The following is a 23,311-nucleotide window of genomic DNA, read 5'->3' as shown; positions in this document are numbered from 1 at the left end:
CTCTCATACATTATTGGTCAAGCAAAAACGTGCGTGTGAAAAACACTTGTGTAAAGTGACGTCACTTCATAGACTGTATTCTGCAGCGCTGACCCGAGTCATGTGAAAGACCCTTAACGCGTATAAATATCACTCACTTTTGCACATTAATCATTGCTCTTCAGAATCACAAAAGTCACCGATTATGGTTTCAAAATGGAGAATTTCTCAGAAAGGTGAATCTATCTATCTATCTATCTATATATATATATATATATATTATATTTTTTTTTTTTTTCATGCATTTTATTTTGTGGAATTTGATAATTTTCCAAGGCACACCTGACAATCTTTCATGACACACTAGATGGAAAACACTGAAACTGCCTTAAACATTTGCTTCTATTGCATTTCAATGGTTATTCTGTCAAGCATATACTTGTGTTCCATGGAAGAAATACAGGTTTGGAACGAGTTAATAAAATTGAAAACTTGCATTTCTAGATCTCTAGTAATATAACTCTATTACTAATCTAACCATTCAGTAAACCATAACTGTCAAGGGCAAACATTAAAATGTCCATATGTGAGGTCTCTTTAGTATTGCTAACAAACCACAAGCAACTCAAAGGAATTCCTGCCTCTTTTATTATAATTCTAATAACCTTTTCATTTCTTAAAACATTTGTATTCCATGTGTATATGAATATCAGAATATGTATATATTCTGTGAATAACCTCTTATTGGTTAATTGTTAAATTTCAATGAAAAAAGATGCTTTCTGCACACCCTGGATGGCTAATTAGTCAATTGCTCCTGTGTGTGTTCTGTCACCTCTTCCTGGGTCACACTGATCTTCAATGTGCATACAACTTCAGAATGATAATGGATAACCCTGCAGTATGTCAAAGCATGTCTAGTGGAAGGTTGAATACTGTTATTTTAGTTGTTGCCTGGGATTTGAAGCTTATGTAGAATGAGCATCGAGCCTTAAATAATCTTGCTTTTTAAAAAAAATTTGGCTGTTGATGCCTTATGCTAGCTTTCATGCATTATGTGTTCCAATGATCCAATCTTTTATTCAGACACTGAACTGTCAGGAGGGTGAAAAGTACGTAACACTTTACTCCACCCAGCAGGCAACAAAAAACTGAGAATATTTATCATGTACCTTGGTTCCATAGACCAGCTGCTAATTGTCTCGATGAATTATGACTCAGGAAAAGTGAAAAAACGGGAAGCAGGATTTGTAGAAAGCATGATTTGATTACACATTAAACCCATGTTAAACATTGGAAGACAAAGATTCTTTAAAACTTGGAATAATTTTTTTTTTCATCTCAAATCATAAAAACTAATTTCTTTCATTGTCCTTACTGTTATCCTCAATGTCACTATACTTACCCCACTTAAACATCAAAAATACAATTAGTTCTGCAATCTTTTTGTCCAGTAGGAGTGATTAAGTGAGCACTGTAATGCATGATGAATGAATCCCACTCTTTATTTAGAGGACAAACAAATGCAAGATGAATAGGAGATAGAGGTGGCGAGATCTTTACTGATGGTCCTGAAAGAAACATGTCTAAGATACTGTAAGAAGGGAACATAAAGGTGAAGTCATTGTAAAGGTGACAGCCGATTAAAAGGAAGAGAAAATATGAGGAATAAAAGGAAGTGTAATGTTATGAGGAGCCCTTTTAATTGATTGAGCAACTATTTGTGATATGGTATATTAGGGCTGGAGGTCACTAAATTCAATTTTAGGTACAGGGAACATGAATGTAAAGGGTGTATACTGCACACACAATAAAATCTTTGATCATTTCATTGATAGTCCTTGCATACAAAGTGATGTCACAATATTTTGTGTGATGTAGGAAGGGAAGAGCAGAAGAGTGAGGGACATTGTTAGATATGAAAGTCTTTTCTCTAATTTAAGTCCAAGAGGTACCAACAATTTGAGCACATTGCATGAGGTCACAAACTAAAAATCTTCAAGCATAAACACTTCCAGTATTTTCTCTCAGGAACAAACATTGTAGCTCAGTCATAGCGATAACAGCAAGGACGATGATAACAGTGACTGCAATAAATAACATTGTCTCTTGCTAAATCAACAATTCCAGAGCCATTTAGAGTTTAAAAATCATTATAGGAACAGTTGTATTAAAACAGATATTAGCATGTATCCCTGACCGATGTCAGAGTGCATGTTCGTCTTGCCTTGCCTCCATAGAAAGAGTGTTTTTGGAAGGAGAGAGGGTGAGAAATAGAGGCAGTTTGGTTTTCTCCTTCTCCCTCTTCTCCATGTAGTCTCCTCTTTTAAAATGGAGCCTTTGTATCTTTAAGAGGTTCATTGAAGTTGCAGTCTCTATATTTTAAGAGTCTGTGGTAAAAATGTTGATACATTTTCAGTATATATATATATATATATATATATATATATATATATATATATTTATATATACTGTATAAATATGTTGTATCATCTTCCTTTAAAATATTTTTTGCGTATGTTTTAACATCTTCATCTTGAATCCATACATATATATTTTACTGTGTCCCATTATTTTTTATATAAATAAAACATATGCGTATCAGTGTTTGTGTTTTCGTGTGTGTGTGTGTGTGTGTATGTTGGAATCAGCACTCTGAGGATGTACTGTGTACATGTGTGTTTGTATGTGTTAGAGAGCTTGTGTGTCTATTCTGTTGGTCTGGGCACTTATTTTTGCTACGGGTTTTTAATACAGTGACCAGTCTGTATAGATATAGATATATAATTCCATTATAAGACATGAGAAGGTAAAGAAGTTGTAATGAAATACAAGATAAGCACTAGCCCCTATCTGTCTTGGGTAAAATAGAATCCCTCCATCGGTGAGGTAAAAACACACAACAAATCACGGTCATGCCTCTAGTGATGAACTTTGAATTCTTTCTTTCTTTCTTTCTTTCTTTCTTTCTTTCTTTCTCTCTCTCTCTCTCTCGCTCTCTCTCTCTCTCTCTCTCTCTCACACACACACACACAATTAAGTGCCTGCCGTTAAATTGACTTCTATTTTAAGGGCTTCCCTAGCCATGCAAGACAGGGGGTTTGTCAGTACTCGCCCTCTCTGCGTCAGTCTCCATTGAACCTGCTCTAAAAATGAGACCAATAGTACAACGTGTCAGTTATACAGACTCGGTTCAAAATCTAAGAAAAAGAGAAAGACAGCAAAGGAGGTTTCAATATCTCTCTTTCTCCCTATCTCTATTTGAAGATCCACTGAAAAAAAAAAAACCATATAAGCGAATGATCGTTTTGATTGTTTCCCTCAAAATTATTTGGCTCAGTTATGTAGTACATCACCTTCTCATATTGAGTTAGTTTTGAATCCATATTTGATTAATTCGATCATTCACATTTTGATTACCTTGTGAGTGCCTGCAAGCTCAGACTAAGTGTGTTCTGTTAATCTGTTGGTATGTACCATGTGGTGTTTATGTTTTAGTTGACTGAATAACATGTGTAAGTGCAGGTGTGTTCACAGTTTGGCAGACCTTGAACTTTCTCTTATTTCTTCATCTGTGAGCTAGCAGGTTGATATCAAAGTCCCCTCCTCTTGTGTTTATTTTTTCTCTTCCATTTAGTGAATCTCTGTTGTCAGCAGTTGTCGCCTCATCTTTCCTGTCCTCTCAGTTGTGGTTGGCCTCATCTCTCCTTCTGTCTATAAGTTCATGTCGAGGGGAGAGTGCGGAAACAGGGAAAGTGCTAGAAGACAGCCTGATGATGGGGGGGGTATTTTTATAAATAAGTATTTTTTCTCATTCGCCCTCATCCCCCTCCTTTTTTCTCTCCTATGTCCATCTCTTTCCACATGCCATCATTGAGTACATACAGTGGCCCACTTCAGCTGTTTCCAGAGGTTATTTATCCATCAATTATCAATGTTTTCCCTAATCTGTACTAGCTCTCTTTCCTCGTGCGCTATCCCTTTCTCACCCTAATCCCTCTCCTCTCTCCATTGCTGTTCTGATTTGCATTTTTCTCTTCTCTCACCTGTCCATCACTCTCCTGAGTGCCCTCTCTATGTTCATTCGGTGGCCAACCCTGGTCACTCCTAGGTCCAGGTAGTCCTCCTTTGTAAGAGAGGGCAGGTGCGTGCCATCAATCTCATTGTCTAGAAAACGCTCCCTGTGCTCACCCAAGTTCAGGTAGCCCAGCCAATCAGCCACATCGTACTTGGTCCAGTATGGAAGTGGTTTGGAGGCAAAGGGTTTGGTAGGTGAAGGGGGTGGAAGGTGGGGGTAGCTCAGGCAAGTGGGTGGAGGAATAGGGTGCAGTGGTGGGGATGAAGTCCCTGACAGGAAGTGGGTGGGAGACAAGGAACGAGAAACCACAAGTGAGGAATTTGGAGGTGGTGGGGCACCTGAGGGGGCAAAGAGAGGGGGAGAGGGGGAGAAGTAGGGGTCTCCGAGGGGGTTGGCAGGTGAGGGTGGAGTAATGGAACCCCGGAGGTCATACAGGCTGCTATAGAGGGGGTTGGTGGGGAGAATAGGAAGGGATGAGGGGCGGGGAGGGCCAAGCTTGGGACGGTCAGAGGGAAAAATTAGTGGGCTGGGTGCTCGCCTGCGCTGAGCATGATGGGACTCAGCCTTACGGGACTCTCGGCTGGGGATAAACTGGAACTCCAGGGCTTTGGTGCGGTACACAGGCCGGTGTTTGGGTGACGTTGGGTATGGTGAATACGATGAGGGAGAAACAGGTGAGTGGGAGCGGGGAGGAGGCTGGGATGAGGCAGCAGGGGGCTGAGGGGAAGGAGATCGAGCCCAGTTTGGATAGAGTGGCTGGGAGGAAGTTGTGGGAGAGGGAGACAAAGCAGGCTGAGACAGGTGAACAGGAGATGGGGAGGTAGAGCGGACAGAGGGAGGACTCAGTGCACCTGTGGAGTCCTCTGAGAACCTGAATAGAAAGGAGATGAAAACAAATGAATGCAAGAGTGTAACAGAGAAAAAAAAGAGAGAGAAAGAAAAAGGGAGGAAGAGCAATGAGGTTTAGTTCAACAGTTACCTGTGTCTTATGTGGGACAGACAGACCATACGATAAAAAGCAGAAATCACAAAAAGAGATGAACAGTTTAAAAATGGAAACAGTAACACAGTACACACAAAGAGATCATTGGTGTTTAAAATGTTGCTAATAATAAATTGTCAATTACAAAACAAAGCTTAATTCAAGCAAATTTCTTTTTAGAATCTCAAAATCTCAAGCAGTCCTTTAAAGGGGTCATATAATGCCATTTTTGTACAAGTTAATATGAATCTTTAGGGTCTAAATGAATACTTTGTAATATACTTTTATTAAAAATTCTCATTAGTATTTTAAGAAAACACTAATTTTACCTGCTCAAAAACAGCTCTGTTTTCAGCACGCCGTTTGAGTGCATATGACTTTAAAAGATAATGAGCTTTGGTCACCCCGCCCCTCCGTAAACATTAGCCACATTCGTTGTGAAGCGTGCAAGCGATTTGCAAAGATTAATATAAAGGTTAATAAAACGTTACACTTACTTATTCTGGAGGTGCAGAGGGAATATAAATAGTTGGTACCGAATCTTTTTTCAGCAGCAGCTTCTTAGCAAAACCAGCTTTATACTGACCCTCGTTTATAAAGCAGTCTGGTGAAAAATGATTCGCGCAAACATGAATGCATTGACGTTGCTCGTGGGGAATATTCCCATCATAAACAAAACTCAGCCACTGCGTCTTCAGCGGTTCAGATTTAGGAACATCAAAATGACTGCTGTGTTCGTTATTACGCCGAAGAACAGAACACGACAATCGCTTAGGCGCCATTCTGCTCCAGTGTATCAACAATGATGACGGACTATGATTGACAGCTCGCTCACGAGCGAGGGCGGGTCTGTGTTGAAACACTGCTGTCAATCAACAATCCTGGGAGGGGCGTTCCGACCGTGTGACGTCACACGGTCGAACGGCTCGATTTGAGGCAGGGGAAAATATATAAGGAGATTAAAACAAAAACACTGGATGGATTTTTATCATAATAGGATGGTTGTGTACAGGCACAGCCAACACACATTTCAGTACAATCAACTTGAAAAAGTGCATGTACCATTATATGACCCCTTTAATCATATGGCTAAAATTCTCATTAATATAGACCATTTTAAGAACGTAAACAAAAATAAAGGAATAAGACCGCTACTGTGCATGTCTGGCCCTGAAGCATTTCCTGTAGCTGCATTTTTATAACTCAGAACTGTCAAAGCAAAATGACTACCACAGACATTTAGAGTCTAACTAAAACAGAACAAATAAGATATTTGCAAAAACTGTAAATAAACAATGAGGTGTCATTGCCGGATTCTTTAAATAAGACTCAGGGTCAAGAACTTTTCTCAAAGAACATCAAACGTTTACCTGATTTGTTATCCAGACTTATCTGTGTTGTTGATACTAAGTGCGTCTACACAAGAGATGTGATGAAAGTGTATTGTAGTTTAAATTCTCAGTATTATTTCCCCAGCGGCAAGGTTGGGAATATTGGATCGTGCCCATTATAATCAATGAAGCTGTTATAACTGCAAGCGCAAGACTTGTGCAGTTTCATATATTATAATTGGTGCGACCTATAAGGTTATTTAAAAATAAATACAAAAAAAAAATCTCTCTGAATTAACTAACCAGCTAGACTCTCCCCATCAAACTTACAGTTACTTGGCAAAAATGTTGTTCACAACCAGACATAAAATGTGTGCTGCTACATATCCTATAGTTGTTAGTACTGCACCTATCCAGCTATTCGCTTCACTGCTGTGGTTTATGCTTCCATTTGTGGTTGATTTTTTGGAAATCTTTGGAAACTTTAATTTCCAATTCTCCAAGAATTCAGGGAGCATCCAGCCACTGAATAACATGGTCCACATTTTACTAATGATATTTTATGGAAATTGTGTAAACGTTACTAATGTTAAGTGTGTTAAAGTCACTAGGAACGAGGCACCTCCTGCTGTTGTTTGACAACTAACCAGAAATATTCAAGGACCAAAGACACCACTTCCTTTAACTGATGCATAGTCTTTGAAATGATCTCTTGATATACATTGATTATGACTTATGACACCCTAAATCACACAATGCAGCAGAGATATCTTCATGCCACATGCCTATTTTCAAGGCCATCATGCAGATGGTAATACACATCCATGCTACGTACCTATCCTGATATCAAACACATACCTATGTCTGCTCAGTGACCTCTGAGAGCCCCAGTTCTCCATTCCTTTGCTCCTCTGCTGTAATTTGGTGTTTAGTTCATTGATGATGCTTGCCTTCATACTGGTCATGGGAGGATGCAGCTTACGTGACTCAACATATGTCCCTCCAGCCTGGCCTCCTCCGTCCCCCATGGACTGTGCTGCTCCGGCCGACCCATCACCCCATTTTAATTCTGGAGTGTGGGGTCGGTCAAAGTACATTACAGAGGAGCGAGCAATCCCTGACCCTTCCCTCATCCTATAGCCATCACGGGCATTCACATCCTCCTCTTCTCCCTCTTCTGCCTCCTCCTCTTCCTCCTCTTCCTCTTCCTCCTCCCTGCGTCGATGGTATGCAGGGGGTGCAGTGCTGGTTTGCCATCGAAGATCTCCAGCCCGACTACCTTCTCTGAACCTCTGTGTTTTCGGGTAGGTGGATGCAGTGCTGGCGGCTTTGGCATTGTGCATTTCAAATGTCTGTCCATCAAGGTAGCTCATATAAGATTCTAGAAAGTCTGCTCCACTTATTCTGTCTGCCTCTGTTGACCCTATTCTCTTTCCAACTCCACCTAAGCTACCCATGCCTGCTCTCTCCAACCTCTCTCTTATCCCACTCCCACTGAGTGCCAGGATACTGTCTAAGTGATGGTCGCTGCTGCTTCGGCTGTCCAGCTCCTCAATCCCAGAATCCACCACTGTCTCCTGGGACTCACCGGCCTTGACGGAAGCTGCACTGGATTGTGAGTGATGCTCTATGCTGGGTCGTATGCTACCTCCCGTACCTACTGTTGAGACAGTTACCATGCGTGTGTGCTGGGTGACAGTGGCAGCAGTAGTTGTGGACCTTGCGATAGTTGCAGTAGCATTTGTGGAACTGGTTGCAGTCACAGTGGAGTTACCTCTAAGAGAAACAGAGGTTGCAGGGGTGGATGTTGCTGTTGAGGTCCCCCGGTATGCAGGTGGAGCTGGGATAGAGAGGGAAGGTGGTGTGGGAGAAGAAGAGCGTCCGGCTTGGTGTGTACTATTGTATAAGTGTTGTGACTGAGATAGGCCAAATGGTCTGTGGTAAGAGGTGGGTGGTGGAGGAGGTGATACAGAGGGAGGTGGAGGTAATACAGAGGGCTGCAAGGTGGAGGGGGAGGTAGGTGGTAGAGGGTTAGGGGAAGATGGAGAGGGAGACGGGGCTGACTGGGTCAGGTTGGCAACTTCACTGTCATAGGAAGTAAGACTGGAAGTTGTAGAATCCCCTGCCTGAGGTGAAGGCAGGGGTGTGTGAGGGGGGAACCCTGTCATAAAGGAGTCTTTAGGAGGGGGGGGAGGTGGCGGGGGAGGTGGCGGTGGAGGAGGGGTTGAAGCTGCTGGCGGGCTGTTACATTACGAGACATCATCCCAGAGTAACCTAAACTACGATCAAAACTATTGGCAAACTCCAACGGTGGTGGGAGAGGATCAGCAAATACAAACTCATCATCTACATCCACCGAAGGAGCTGGCGGAGGAAGAACCATAAGTCCTGGGCCACTTCCACCTTCACATCCTCCTCCAGCTGAAGGACGGGTAGGGACCATAGTTGGAGGAGGGGATGGAGGTGTTAATGAAAGGATGTATGCCCCAGCCTCACTCTCCATCCTCAAGAATGAGGGGCGCTGAGGTTGATGAGTCGTTGGTTGTGTGGACTGCTGCTGCATATGGGTCTGAGCTTTGTCCATCTCTCTTTCCCTCTCCCTTTCTCTCTCTCTTTCTCGTGACCTCTCTCTCTGACGCTCCCTTTCACGCTCCTTGTGGGTGGGCTGGTAGTGCTGAGATTGGTAGTGGTGTGTGTGGACGGTTTTATCCTCAGAGAAACGAACCCTTAGGCCTTCTCTTGGAGCCGAGGTACCAGCAGTCTCCCTTTCTGTGCGCTCTCCAACCCCTGCCTCCTCACCCCAGCTACTCCCTACTCCACGCAGGATCCTGGGAGATGGAGGCCGAGTGGAAGTAGTCGTGGCGGCTAGTGAAGAGGAGGTAACAAGATATGAGGAGGAACTTGGGGACTGGGCAGCAGAGGAGGCTGTAGAGGAAGACGAGGCCATCGAGTAGGAGAGGTGTGAGGTGGGTTGTGCAGTGGATGAGGGGAAGCCCCCAATGCTGGACATCTGACGGCTAAAGTGGTGTTCTGTGGTCCTTTCCCTGCGTATGCGTCCATCATCCTTCAAGGCACGCTCCCGTGCAGCTAACGCTAAGCCAAGAGGGGATGAAGGGTCCAGAACTTTCCCTGTTAGTGGGTGAATAAATGTTGTGGTAGAGGCTTGGTGTTGCTGCTGTCGGCCTCCTGCCCCATAGAAGTCTGCGGGTACAGACTTGGGTTGATAGTCCCCTGAAGGAGCAGGTGAGGAGTACTCAGGCAGGCCAAAGGCAGGAGGCATGCTGCGTGTGTGGTGGATAAAAGTATCACCTGAGAACATGCCCTCATCTATAGACTTGGATGGTCTCAGGCAAGGTGAAGGCTGTGAGCTCAGCTGCTGTTGGGTGGTCTGGGTCCGTCCTGCCCCTCCTCCTCCTGCTCCTCCCAACTCTTCCTCAGTAGAGAGAAAAAAGGAGGCACTTTTCCTTCTTGCTTCGTGGAATCGTTCTCGATCTCTGCGAGCTGCCCCTACTATGGCAGCACCAAACTGGCTGGTGAAGTCCAAACTCTCTTGAGTACGATGTGATGGCAGTGATGGGGGTGGGGGAGCAGGCGTAGAGGGAGGGGCTGGCGGTGGAACAGTGGGTGCAGGTGAGGGAGAAACAGGTTGGGGTTTAGAACTGTCACTCTCTCCTATAAGAGGTGGTTCAGCCTCCACACTGCTGCCTTGGCTACTGCGACCACTGCTGCTGGTGGATGGGGCTTTAACAATGATGGTGGGGATAGGAATAGAGCTTTTCTCCACTGAGCCTTTCCCTTCTAGTGTGCCCTGGCCCTGACGAAGATCTTCCACCTTTGACTGCTTGACCAAGGGCACCTTCCCTCTCCGTGCACCACCTTTTAGGACACCTCCTGCCCCTCCCCCCATTGCACTGCGCTCCAGTCTGGAAGGTTGGCTCTGCGTAGTCTGCTGCTGGGGAGTCACAGTAGCGACACTGGTGGGTGGGACGGCATTACTGTAGCCCCTTCTCAATGCTGCAGCTTTAGCCCCTGTTGCTCCTCCAGCCCCTGCAAGGTCTCCTGTGTACCCAATAACTTTTCTGGAGGCAGTCCTGCTTGGTACAGAGGGGTGGGCTTGGGCATGGGAGTAAGGGAGTGCATGGTCCCCTGTTCCAGAAGCAGACGTTGGTCCAGGGGACCTGTCCCTGCCGTGCACTGACTGTGAGTAGAGCTGATAATGTGCAGAAGAGGAAGTGGTTTGGGACACAGAATCAGAAGGTTGCTGGGATGTCTTCCCCCTAAAGCCAAAAGGGGGCACTGAGGAGAAAGGGGGCTCAGGGGGTGCTGTTGTAGGGGGAGGGATGTCATCTGGGCCAGGTACTGAAAGACTTCTTGCAAACTTAATGGCAGGAGGATGAAGGAACTGCTTCTCCTCCTCAGGAACCCCTGCTTCAAAACGTAAAAAAGGAAAGGGAGAGAAAGAGAGGGAGAGCAATGATACACATTTTCATGGAAAGAAAAGGGCAGGAATGGAGAACAAATAGAAAGGAGAAAGTGAAAGGTATTACAAAACATCAAAGAAAATAAATATATTCTTGAGAAAGAGAATGTACAATAATCTGAAAATGAAAAAGAATGAGGGAGAAAGAAAAAGACATCTCTATTTCCTAAAATGAGCAGAGGCAAACAAAACAAAGTACAGAATTGAGTCAAGTCCATCTTATAGTATGTCTGTGTGTCTGTCTGTCAGCTTGTCTGTTTATTACCATGACTGGTCAATCACCCAGTATAAGCAGGTTCAAGCCGCTCACCTCTACACTGTTGCAATGCTGTTATTTGTCAGTATAAACCAGGTTTATAGATTGCAGTGTGTTAACCTATGTTACAGAAGAACAAATGCAGTACAAACAGGACCTCTAACTGATGACAAAGAAGTGACACAAATACACAATAGGGATGCCAGACTAATCAGATGGCATGCAAAATAAAGAAACACTCTTTAATTTTAATGTAACCAAAAGGTACCATTTTAGTAACCCAAGATTGTGGAGATTTCAATATTGAACATTTATTGGCATTACCAGCTTTAGAGATTCATGGCATGGGTCAGAAAGAGATGCCTTCTAGTATTTAAAGATAGTATGTTAATAATCTCAGGTGTTAAAAATGGGCTGTAATGTTTTACTCTCCAACCAAAAATAACATTGATGGTAAGTGCCAGATTAAAATAAAACCAATTGCTTTCTCCTATAACCCCTGACAAGATTCTTATGGACTCCTGCAACAAAATGAAAAGCACAGTCACTAATCTAGAGCATTAAAGCATTAATACATAGATAATACACATTAAAGCATACCCACAGTTGTACGCTTTCGAACACTCTTAAAGGGATAGTTCACCCAAAAATTTTAATTCTCCCATCATTTACTCTACCCTCATGCCATCCCATACATGTATGACTTTTTCAGCAGAACACAAAGATATTTAGAAGAATATCTCAGCTCTATAGGTCCTTGCAACACAAGTGAATGGTATAGTAACTCATAATGTAGTAACAAAGCATAGTGTAATAACTGCACATAATGTAATAAATATTGCATTATTGATGTAATAAAATGTTCATAATGTAATCATTTTCTCAAAACATAATAACATCTTAAGCTCATAATGTAATATTTTTCACAGAACTTAATAGGATCATAAATTATGAACACACTGTAGCAAATTATAATGTTATCACATTTCATAATGTAATAGCTGTACATAATGTAGAAGTAAAGAAATGTTTACAATATAATAATTTTCTCTAAACATAATAAAGTTATGAGCACAAAATGTCTCTGGTTACGTATGTAACTTCTGTTCCCTGAGATGTAGAGAACAAGACAGCACGTCGCTGACGCTTATGGGAAAAGCTCCTTTTTCTCAGATTTCTGAACTCCTATTGGATCACGCGGATTCAGATGCAACTGAATTGAGCCAATGGCTTTCGTGCCCGCTCAGCCAATGACATTGAGCACACGGCACTCAGCTTTCTATATAAGCGGGCGGCATAACACCACCAGATATTGCATGTAGTGTAATTAGGCAGTGTAAATGAAGTATGACGGAGCTTAGCATGAAGGGCCGAGAATTGCATTGTTGCACAGGCGCATGCGGTCCGGGAGCGAATTGAATTAATCGAGTTCTCGAAGCGGACCTTAGAACACAATTAATTAATGCTGCTGCATAGACAATATCTGTGAAGCCACCGAATGCACATCAAGGTTGTAAAATCGTGCAACGGTGCTGGGCGAAGCCCAACCCACCGCCAGGCAGATTTCTTGTATGGAAACACCATTTTCCCATGCCCAAGAGGCAGCCATACCTCTCATTGAGTGGGCCTTAATGCCAATAGGGAATTGGGTTCCCTGATATTCGTATGCCAGTGTAATAGCGTCGTCAATCCAATATGAGTCTGGCATGCCTTTCGAGCGACCTCCGAAACAGCCAAAAAGCTGGTCTGTTTGTCTGAATTGGCTTGTGCGGGACACATAGGTGTGTAGCGCTCTGACTGGACAGAGCATATGGAGGGAGCGTTGCTCTCCTGACTGGAAGGGAGGGGGGGTAAAAGGCTTGTAAATTGACTAGCTGCGCCTTAAAGTGGGTAGAGAGCACTTTGGAAATATAACCTTTTTTTGGTCTAAGCGTGGCTCTAGATCCAATCGGACCAGATTCTAAACAGGAGCTGTGCGTTGAGAATGCCTGTAGATCACTCACCCTCTTAATGAACATCAGGGCACGTAAGAGAGGTGTTTTAAAGGAAAGAGAACGCAGATCGATAGTCTCCATCGGTTCAAAGAGGGCTTAAGTCAGCATGCTCAGCACCAAGGCCAGGACCCATGTAGGGATTATAGCTGGGCGAGGACGATTCATTCGCCTCGTGCCTCTTAGAAAGCTGGCCACAAAACAGTGTCTACCTACTGGCATGCCCCCTACAGCTGCATGATTTGCCGAAATAGCAGCAAAATTGTATTCTATATGACCTATGAAAGGTCTTCATCATCTGACACGACCCGCTCAACAGCCACACATGTAGATTCCATAACTCCGGCTGCGGATGCCAAATAGAGCCACGAGCCAGAGAAAGAAGGTCCCGTCTTAGTGGGATTTCCCAAAATTGCGCATAAAGGAGCTCCACCTTTGCGTGATCAGTAGTACTGTTTCCATTTCTTCCCTGATTTTGGAGATGAGTGGAGGAATGAGGCGCAATGGGGGGAATGCACACTTTTGTCCTGCTGGCTATTTTTGAGCTAACGCATACAACCCCAACGGGGCCTGTCCGGTCATAGAATACCACAGGGAACAATGAGAGGTCTCCTGGGAGGTGAATAGATCTATCGTTGCCCTCTCAAACCTGTTCCAGATCTCTGTGACCATCAGGGGGTGGAGTTTCCACTCCCCTGCGATCACTCCTTGTCGAGAGAGCATGTCTGCACTGAAATTCAGGGCTCTGGGAACATGGGTTGCCCATAACGAGCAGAGCCATGCCCAATTTGAAACTCGCTGCCGTGCTGCATATTGAGTGTATTCTCTTGGCCGAGATTAAAGCATGCATTCTTAAAGAGTTCAAACGCAACCCCAGGAAGGATATTTCCTGACTGGGAATTAATGAGCTCTTCCTCACATTGACCCATAGGCCAAGTGTAGCCTGTCCCTGTGCGAGTGCAAAACGGTCTCTGACTGTGCTAAAATGAGCCAGTCCTCTAGGTAATTGAGTATGTGCAGTCCCTCATACTCAGAGGGGCTAAAGCTGCAGCCACACATTTCGTGAATGTGCGCCGAGCTAGGGAAAGGCCGAACGGCAGGACTGTGAATTGATATGCCCTCTCCTTGAATGCAAACCTCAAGAAGCATCTGTGATGAGGAACGATCGGGATATGAAAATAGGCATCTTTCAGATCTATTGAGATAAACCAGTTGTTCTGATGGATGTGTGCTATGATCTGCTTTTCTGCCAGGAATGGATTCCCACGCTTTTATTCGCTTGGACAGCAGGGATAGTGAGATCACTGACACGGCGCCCGTCCCAGGGGCGGGGCTGACGGTTTGTGGGAAGTGTATGGGTGCGTGAAGAGGAACATTGCTCTTTTCGTGAGTGTTTGTGAATTTTTCTCTTTTTGCACTAACAGCAAGGCGGGCAGACTGCACATGTTTTCTACACTTTATTGGCACAGATAAACAATTGTGAACAATCTCCCGAACAGGAACGGCGGGAGGAGAGAACAGGGATTCTATGCGAGTCCACTGAAGCAGAGCGTGAATGGTTGGGCTGAGCGGCGGTACTGCCTCGTTTAGCCATGAAATGCTTAATGGCCTGCTGCTGTTTTTGGGCTGTCAGGAAGTGCTCCGACAGGGCTTCCACTGCATTGCTGAAGAGACCAACGGGGAATACCAGCGCGTTGAGGAGGGCCGACTTGTTCCTATCGTGCATGTCGGTCAGCATCAGCCAAAAGGTCATGGTCTCCAGATTTCCCATGGAGCGCCCAATCGCTCCGGCGGTGGCCTTTGTTGCTCTTAGCGCAAAATCGGTCGCGATGTTCTTTGAACATGGTTGGGTCGGGACCGGATTCATCCATTATTTAACGAATTTTGGCCTGGTAGACCTGGAGCACTGCCATCGTGTGCAAGGAGGCACCAGTTTGCCCAGCTGTAGGGAGACGGAGAATCCTCCATTGACGTGGACGAAGCTGTGAAAGATACGGCATTGTCATTCTCCTCTTTTCCTTATATAGAAAGCTGAGCACTGCACGCTCAATATCATTGTCTGAGCAGGCACGAATGGCATTGGCTCAATTCAGTTGCATCTGAATTGGCATGATCCAATAGGAGTTCAGAAATCGGAGAAAGGAGTTTTTTCCATAATCATCAGCAATGCGATGTGAGTGACTCAAATCGACAGAGAACGTAATAATAGTTGTTTTTTTTTAAATAGGTTATTAGATCAAAATAAATGTAAGCTTATTAGGCTACATTGTGAACTCATTTTCATAAAATCTTTACACATTTTGTGATTATGACCGGCTCCATAATTTTGAGTCACTTTGACCCAGAAACACATTTTATTCACTAAATATAAAAAATTATGTTTCCGCTTTCTGATTATGTAATCACTATGTTTCTAATTATTGCTGAGATATAATAATTTAAATGGCTGTCATAAAAACTTTTGTAAATTCTGCAAAAATGTATAATGCATTTATAATTTTAGCGATATGCTTCTCTATAGAGAAGTTTTACATTTTTCTAGATAACTAACGTGATGAGGATATTATTGGCCATATCTTCCTGAGATAACGTTAGGTGACAAGTTCTTCACAAACTGTTTTACTGACGTCTTCCCGTGGCTGAAACAGCTTAGGCGCATACACAAGAGATGATAAGTGAATGTAAGTTGTACTGTATCTTTCAACATGCCTTCAGATGTACATTCGTGTTATAACTTGTATTAAAGTGAAGAAAATTATCGGTTCACTCGCACTCCGTGCTGACGTTTGAACTGATGCAGATATCACAAATATAGTTGTTTTTGATTGGTGGCTGATTGAACTGTCTCAGAGTTATTTATTTATTTATTTGATTACTATTATTTTTTACTATTTTTTATTTTTTGCTATAAGAAGTGCTACTCTCTTACAACTCTTGGAAATTTGTGCTTTACATACTGTAACATCGTTGGCAAAAGGCTGAGACGATGATGGAGTGAAGAACCCAAGCAATTTATTTTCCAAACCTATACTCCAAAAACCCAACTAAAAACATGAACATAAACATGAACTATACTTAAAATGACATGAGTATAGCTTGACTTGACTTAACCTTGACAGAGTTACATTAACAATATCTGACAAAAGACAATTTCAAACATGATGGCTTAAATACACAGACATGGGTAACAAGACAACCAATGAATAGACAAAACTACAAACATGACAACAAGACTATTAAACTAAACCAATGACAAACTAGAACTCATAGCAAAGTAATAAACCAATGAACCAATGAAAACAAGTCACATGAACAGGGGAAACACATGACAAGATCACATAAGGGAACAGGATATCACATGACAAGGAACAAGCATGGCATGGAAACAGGAAATACTTCTCAAAATAAAAGGCATGAACACAAATCATGAACAAAAACACATCTAGACGTGACATTTATATATACATATAATGATCAGGCACAACATTAAAAACTACCTGCCTTATATTGTGTAGGTCCCTCTCGTGCTGCCAAAACAGTGCCAACCCGTATCTCATAATAGCATTCCGAGATGCTATTCTATTCTTCCACAATTGTGAGAAGAGTGGTTATCTGAGTTACCGTAGACTTTTTCCGGTCGAAACATTCTTGCCATTCTCTGTTGACTTCTCTCATCAACAAGGCGTTTCCATCTGCAGAACTGCTGCTCACTGGATACTTTTTGTTTTTGGCACCATTCGGAGTAAATTCTAGAGACTGTTGTGTGTGAAAATCCCAGGAGATCAGCAATACAGAAATACTCAAATCAGCCCATCTGGCACCAACAATCACGCCACAGTCTAAATAACTGAGATGTTATTAACTGAAGCATTTTTTACTCTAAACTCCACTCCACTTTCACAAAGTCACATGTGGTGCCTGTTTAGTTTCACTTTCATATCTGAAAGTGAAAGGTAAAGAAAAGAACTTAAAGATTTGTATGTTCTCACCCACATCTATTACATCACTTTGAAAGATATGGCTTTAAACAATGTCATATGGATTCCTTTCCTTTATGTGATTTCTGATCACCATTCACTTGCATTTTAAAGGGTAACTAAACCCTAAACCAACTTTTTTTAGTTAATGATCTGTAAGAATGGGGCTTTATTAGTACTGGTCATTGATTCAAGTAATTTTTTTGACATTTGTGTATAAAGTGTTTTAATTCTACAATATATGGTGTAAAAACGTCTGAGTGCTGCCCTCTTCAGGTTGAACGTTGGCTACTGCAGTTGAATTTTCCTATTGGCTGTTTGCGGTACTTCGTGAGGTAAGCGGTGACAGCTGACGTAAGCAGGTTCCAGCTCACCACACCCTTGGTACGAGCTACCACGCCCATGGCAGTATAAAAACCATCTCGTTTCGTCAAAACCACTGTAGCGAGTCAGGAGTTGGAATTGCAGTATTGAAAACGATCAGGATAGAGTATTTTAGCATCTATTTAGCATAGCATTTATATAGTTATTTAGATTATTTTGTGTAGCCTAGGTAGTTAATTAGCATATTTGTTAGTGTAGTATTGTTAGAAGCATAGTTAGTTAGTAGCATAGTATTGCGTCAGTTAGGATAGCTTCAAGTTAGTGTAGATTATCTGTATTTAGTACAGTGGTCAGGATGGTACATAGGTGTAGTGTTTCTGGTTGCAACAGCACTGCTGGACTGTATAGCTTTCCAGCAGACTTGGAAATTAGGTGCCAGGGGTTGCACGTCCTTGTTCTGGAAGACTGCGAGTTCCCGCCTAGAGCTGGAGGAGTGTGCAAACTGCATTTTACGCGGGATTGCTTCTCCAACGCAATGGAGGTGGAAATGGGCTTCTCCAAACAGCTCGGCTGAAAGCTGACGCAGTGCCAAACGCTGCTCCTCCTGCATGGAATCCACCACCTCAGCGGCGTCTTGAGGTGAGTGATCATATATATTTGAATCACAATTTATGGTTAGGCTAAAGTTAATCCTCTGGGGTCGACAAACGCGCATTCGCGATGCAGGAGTGTTAAACGTATTGCACCCTTATACATTGTATTACGGTACTGACTACCTGTATAGTTTTATTTGGAGGTATACGGTTTTGTACATGATGACGTTACGCTTTACGTCACATTCTTCTAATTTGAGAGAACAGCTAACTGATGTTATGTTCAAGTGAAGCTTGCTAAATAAAAATCCTGCTAAAAGGATAAACATCACTGAACAGCGTTTCGTTTGTTTTTCCTGCACACGAGTGAAGGTGAATGCGCACTCGGATGCTCAGCAGGGAGTTAAAACCGCAGTTTGAGCCAGCGGCTCGAATTGATATGGCTCCGGCCCTGTGTCCACAGACAATTCACCCCCCTCCACTTCAGGTGAAGGTGGGGGAGAAAGGTCCTCGACTTCAAAAGACCGCTCTGTGGCACAGCTACTTGCGCCACTCCAGTCACTCTCCATTTTAGAGTCTGACAGCAGCTGTCACTACGGGTCTCAGGTGCACGCCCCCCCCGCGCTCAGCCCCACCCTCGGTTCGTCCCCTCTATCCCCGCTGGGGTCTGCCCACTTTTCGAGCATTTTTCAAATATTGCTAGTGGGTGGAGTCAGACTCTGAGCAGGGGTTTAGTTACCCTTTAAGGACCAATAGGATATTTTTCCAAAAATCTTTGTTTGTATTCTGCTGAAGAAAGAAAGTCACACATCTGGGATGGCATGATAGAATTTTTATTTTTTGGGCGAACTATCCCTTTAATGCATGTACCACAGATGTATATAGCAGTATGGTTGAACAGACAGACAGCTGGGCAGACAGACAAACAGACGGACTAACGGACAGCCTCACCGATAGACTTCTGTCGCAGCATACCGTGCTGGGTGCCGTGGCCAGACACAAATTGACCACGATCGTAGCTTAGCCCAGCCCCAGATGTTATCCCCATTCCTGATTGGTCGAAACTTGGCTACCAGAACAAATGGAGAGAAACATAGACATATTTAATGCTAACACTTAAATTCCTGCAAAACCATAACTCATAACTATCTCTGTAACATTTTTCATGTAATCTTTGTAACCAACACAGTCAGTATATAAAATGGTCTCACACACAACACACCTCATTATAAAAGCCTCTGCCCCGTTCTCTTTTTACCCCCTGAGCCCGGGGCCCTGGAACCTCATTGGTACTGATGGTCTGCTGTGCTGCTGCTAAAATCTCATCCAGTTTATCTGACAAAAAAACGTTAAAGAGAAACAGAATAATTAAATTCAAACTATTTATTCTTGGCTTTAATTATTGTGATTTAGCTCTCAAAGGCATAGTTCACCCAAAAAATAAAATTATATCATCATTTTCTCACCCTCATGTTGTTCCAAACATGTATGACTCTCTTCTATGGAAAAAAATAATAATATAAGTTAGGTAGATTATTAGCCTCAGTCACCATTCACCATCATTAGTTTGAAAAAATTGAATGGTGGCTGAGGCTGCCAATCCTTAACAATCTGCCTAACATCTCTTTTTGTATTCCTCAAAACAAAGAAAGTCATAATGGTTTGGAACAACATAAGGGTGGGTAAATGATGATGAATATTCATTCATTTCTTGGGTGAATTATGAACTATCCCTTTAATTCTTAGCTTGAGTTACTTTGATTCAACACATATTTCTTAAATTTCTAAATATATTATGACAGTGCCTCTGTATAAATCCATTGACGCTCTTACTCAAGGCCATCTGATAAACTGTCCTCTTCTTCTCTGTAGCTTGTGAAGATTCGAACTCTGTAACAGATGGACAGGATTCATCCCATAAGAAATATTTGCAGACCTGTGAGGTCAAGTGTCTCATACAAGATATACAACGTGGAACTAAGAGCTTTACCTGATTTTTTTTTCCATGGGGCAGAGGCTGTGATCAAGTAAACAGAGAGTAAATATAAGGCTAAATACCAGCAGCCTGCAATACTACTACTACTATATTAGTGGCTAATTCTGTAATTGCCAACTTTAGGTGCCTACACAGCAGAGAAAGCTCAGAGTTTTTAACAGATAAGAATGCATAAGACTCATTATGAGGTTTGAAATCAGGCGGGAATACAGCAGATTGGATACAACAGCAGAGCGTTTTGTCACACGACAAAGTGTCACTTACGCAAATGTTTTTTATTGCATTTTTTTATGTCCTTGTGATGCACCATCCCCACTGAAATACATTTTTAATTTGCAGCGTTTTCTGACACAGCATAAACTCTATTGTGCAGGCCCCCTAACTACTTGCTAAAGGTTCAATTCCACTCATTAAAACCACTCATTTCCAGGATGTACACATAAAAACACAATTGCATTTCCAATCCTTTTCACACACAACCTTAGCAAATTACTTAGATAAGTTGAAGTGGTGCATCTTACCTCTGTCCACTGTGTATGGAATGCCAGAACAGACAGAAAGATTAGGGAGGTTATAAGACAGGTTAGTTAGGGTTTCAATCACTAAAAAATAACCCGTGCGACACAAGTGTGCAGGAAGGGTTCATACGAGCCACAAGTGAATAAGTGTAAAGGGTGTGTGAGTATGTGTGTCTGTAAGTGTTTTTGTGTGCATTTAAAGCTAAGGGTTTCTGAGGGAACTGGAGGAAGAAACAAGCTTCTTGCCTGTTAAGACTCATCATCTGCCTTTTGCCTTGATTGAGTCTTCTGTTTTTCTTTATTCATTTAAGTGCTTCTGCCTGGTTTATAAAGTCCCACTGCAGCAAAACATTAATACTAGAATGATTTTGGCTATCTTTAGAGCATGGCAGCCTGTGAGGTGTGAGACTGCACCAGGTGGAGAGGTGAGTGCATCTGAATAAGGTGAGAGCTCTTCACTCACATTAAAACACTGCATATAAATAGGCATATGGTACAGTATGAGATGGCATAATAAAACAAACACATTGAGAAGATACAGCAGTAACACATCAAAAGTTCTATGATCAAGTTCAGACATTACTCCAGTCTATTAACCCTAAACAGAACTTTGTTACATGTAACAGTGCATGCATTAATCTTAAACCCTACATTAGTCTCCAGACTTTTGACTATAGGCAAGGAGTCTAGTCTACATAGTAGCTTTTTCTGGCCAAGAAATTCCCACCTTTACAGAAAGGTACCAGCCAACCGACATGTAAAATTACAAACCACACTTTGCTTATTGTATGTGACGTTTAGTGGCAGATATATCTGAAATCGATCATACAACATTAATAGACATTAAAATGGCACAGCAGTCTCTGAATAGTTCTATAGACAACACCAAAGAAATTAGTAGAAAATGTGTGAAGACTCTGTGGTCAGAATAATTGTACCCATTATCTCATGATTCTACACTCAGCTTACTTGCTAATTACTGCCTCAAACAAAACTCAAAGATTCAATACCATGAACAACACAAACAATTGCAAATCTATCATCAGTTTTTCATTAAAACGATACCTTGAAAACATGACTGTTTCTTGCCAGACCAGTACACCTTGACCCCTGGAAATTGCATAGAAACTTACCAATCTGATTGAGATCTTAAATCAGTACTCACTACTACTACTAGACTGTATAATCCTCACTTTCCATAACTACTTGATTGTAGGAGCATTGGGGTTAAGAGAAAAACACTTCAATCTACAGTAGACATAGCACCAGAGGAAACTGTAAGCTTTGAGAATGTTGCTTGGGCTGAGGAGAAGGGAAAGGAGTGGAACATGCTATGTATAGTATCAATCTCAGTGGACTATAGAGGTGGGAGAGTGTGGTTTTGGTTTAAAAAACTGAGGATAAGGTGTATACATAAATGTATAATTATACAGACCAGAGTTTGTCTTGATGGTGGGCTGCTGAAATGATCTAGTCTGATTCCCCTAATTTTGTATAACACTGATTGCTAAACTAAATGTTTATAAGTGATGGTGACTCCAAGCCAGCACATACTGTGCCTCTCCAGCACTCCCCACTGCCAGCAGCATTACGACGGCAAGACACACAGTGCTCAGGAACCTGTTTCTCAGACAGCTAGAGGTGTGTGCCTATTGATAGGTGGTTCAGATTCAGGTTTAGGGTTAAAGCTACAAGGGGTTGCAGGTGGAGGGTTTAGGGATAAGGTGGAGGGCAGTTTTTGGGGGGTTACCTGTAGTGGGGGTGCTGGTAGTGACAGTGTGGAACTTCTGAAAGAACAGTGAAATGCATTGAGACTCATTCACATACTTAATGATGTCTCTCTCTCTCTCTCTCTCTCTCTCTCTCTCTATATATATCTATATCTATCTCTATCTCTCTCTCTTTCTATCTGTCTTTCTCTCCTTCCTTCTGCCATCCAGTTTAAATACTGCTCTCCATAATTTGTATTGTGATTTTGTATCTCAGTGTACACTGTGATAGTTAACTCACCAATTTACTCTGTTTTCTTTCTTCCCTCCTTCTTTAGACTGAACAACTATTCCTTTGGCTCTTTTCTTTATCATCTCTTCACCGCCCTCTCTCTCTAATCATTCTGGTCCTGTCCTCTAGTGTTTTATTTTTATTCTTTTCATTTTATCTTTTTTATCCCCATGTCTTACCCATCTCTTCCAGTTCTGATGTCATGGATTTGGAGCGTAGAGCGATAGCCGGTGTGCTCAATCTCTTACTCTGCTGTGGGACTGTGGAGAGAGAGAGAGCAGACACTGTAGTAACCATCATCACATTCATCAATATTATAACTATGGTGGCATAACCCTGCTGAAAAACAGCTTAAACCTGATTCGCTGGTTTCCCAGCCTGGTCATAGCTGGTCTAATTCACTGGTTAGAGGAGTTCTGCGCACCAAAATCATCTGTTTGACCAGCTAAACCTGCTGAACACTACCCTGACCACTCTGAGTGACCAGCTAGACCATCTGAAACCAGCAAATACAAGCAAACCAGCTTAGGCTGTCTTAAGCAGTTTGTTTTTCAGCAGGTAATGCCTACTGTTGTCAGCACTGTGTGAATTAGTATCTCTTACTTTTCTTTCTGATCCCTTCCTCCATATCAGGATTCCGGGTAACCATGACAACCTTGACCATGAGGCTGTTGCCGCCTTGCCTGATCATATTGACCACCTGCCTGTGTCCCACCTTAACCACATTCTGCCCATTCACCTGGAAAAGGGGAGAGAGATATGTAAACAGGAACAGAGAGTGAAAAAAAAACTTGATGAATGAGGA

General features: G+C 42.6%; 1 protein-coding gene across 1 annotated transcript in view; it reads right to left on the bottom strand.

Moving 5' to 3' along the window:
- Window positions 1-826: 826 nt before the first annotated feature.
- Window positions 827-23,311, bottom strand: part of shank1 (SH3 and multiple ankyrin repeat domains 1) — a 138,555-nt gene continuing 116,070 nt past the window's right edge. The window contains 11 exon segments of the mRNA XM_052139116.1: window positions 827-3,749; window positions 4,026-4,928; window positions 7,229-8,592; window positions 8,595-10,795; window positions 18,943-19,060; window positions 19,214-19,326; window positions 19,825-19,881; window positions 19,982-20,008; window positions 20,509-20,517; window positions 22,686-22,766; window positions 23,110-23,245. Of these exon segments, the coding sequence (XP_051995076.1) occupies window positions 3,662-3,749; window positions 4,026-4,928; window positions 7,229-8,592; window positions 8,595-10,795; window positions 18,943-19,060; window positions 19,214-19,326; window positions 19,825-19,881; window positions 19,982-20,008; window positions 20,509-20,517; window positions 22,686-22,766; window positions 23,110-23,245 (5,097 nt within the window). The 3' untranslated portion in view covers window positions 827-3,661.

This window comes from Xyrauchen texanus, chromosome 12 (genome assembly GCF_025860055.1).
Source record: "Xyrauchen texanus isolate HMW12.3.18 chromosome 12, RBS_HiC_50CHRs, whole genome shotgun sequence".
In the NCBI taxonomy this organism is placed as follows: domain Eukaryota; kingdom Metazoa; phylum Chordata; class Actinopteri; order Cypriniformes; family Catostomidae; genus Xyrauchen; species Xyrauchen texanus.
The sequence above is the reverse complement of the archived record's forward strand: the minus strand, read 5'-3'. Positions and strand labels throughout refer to the sequence as shown.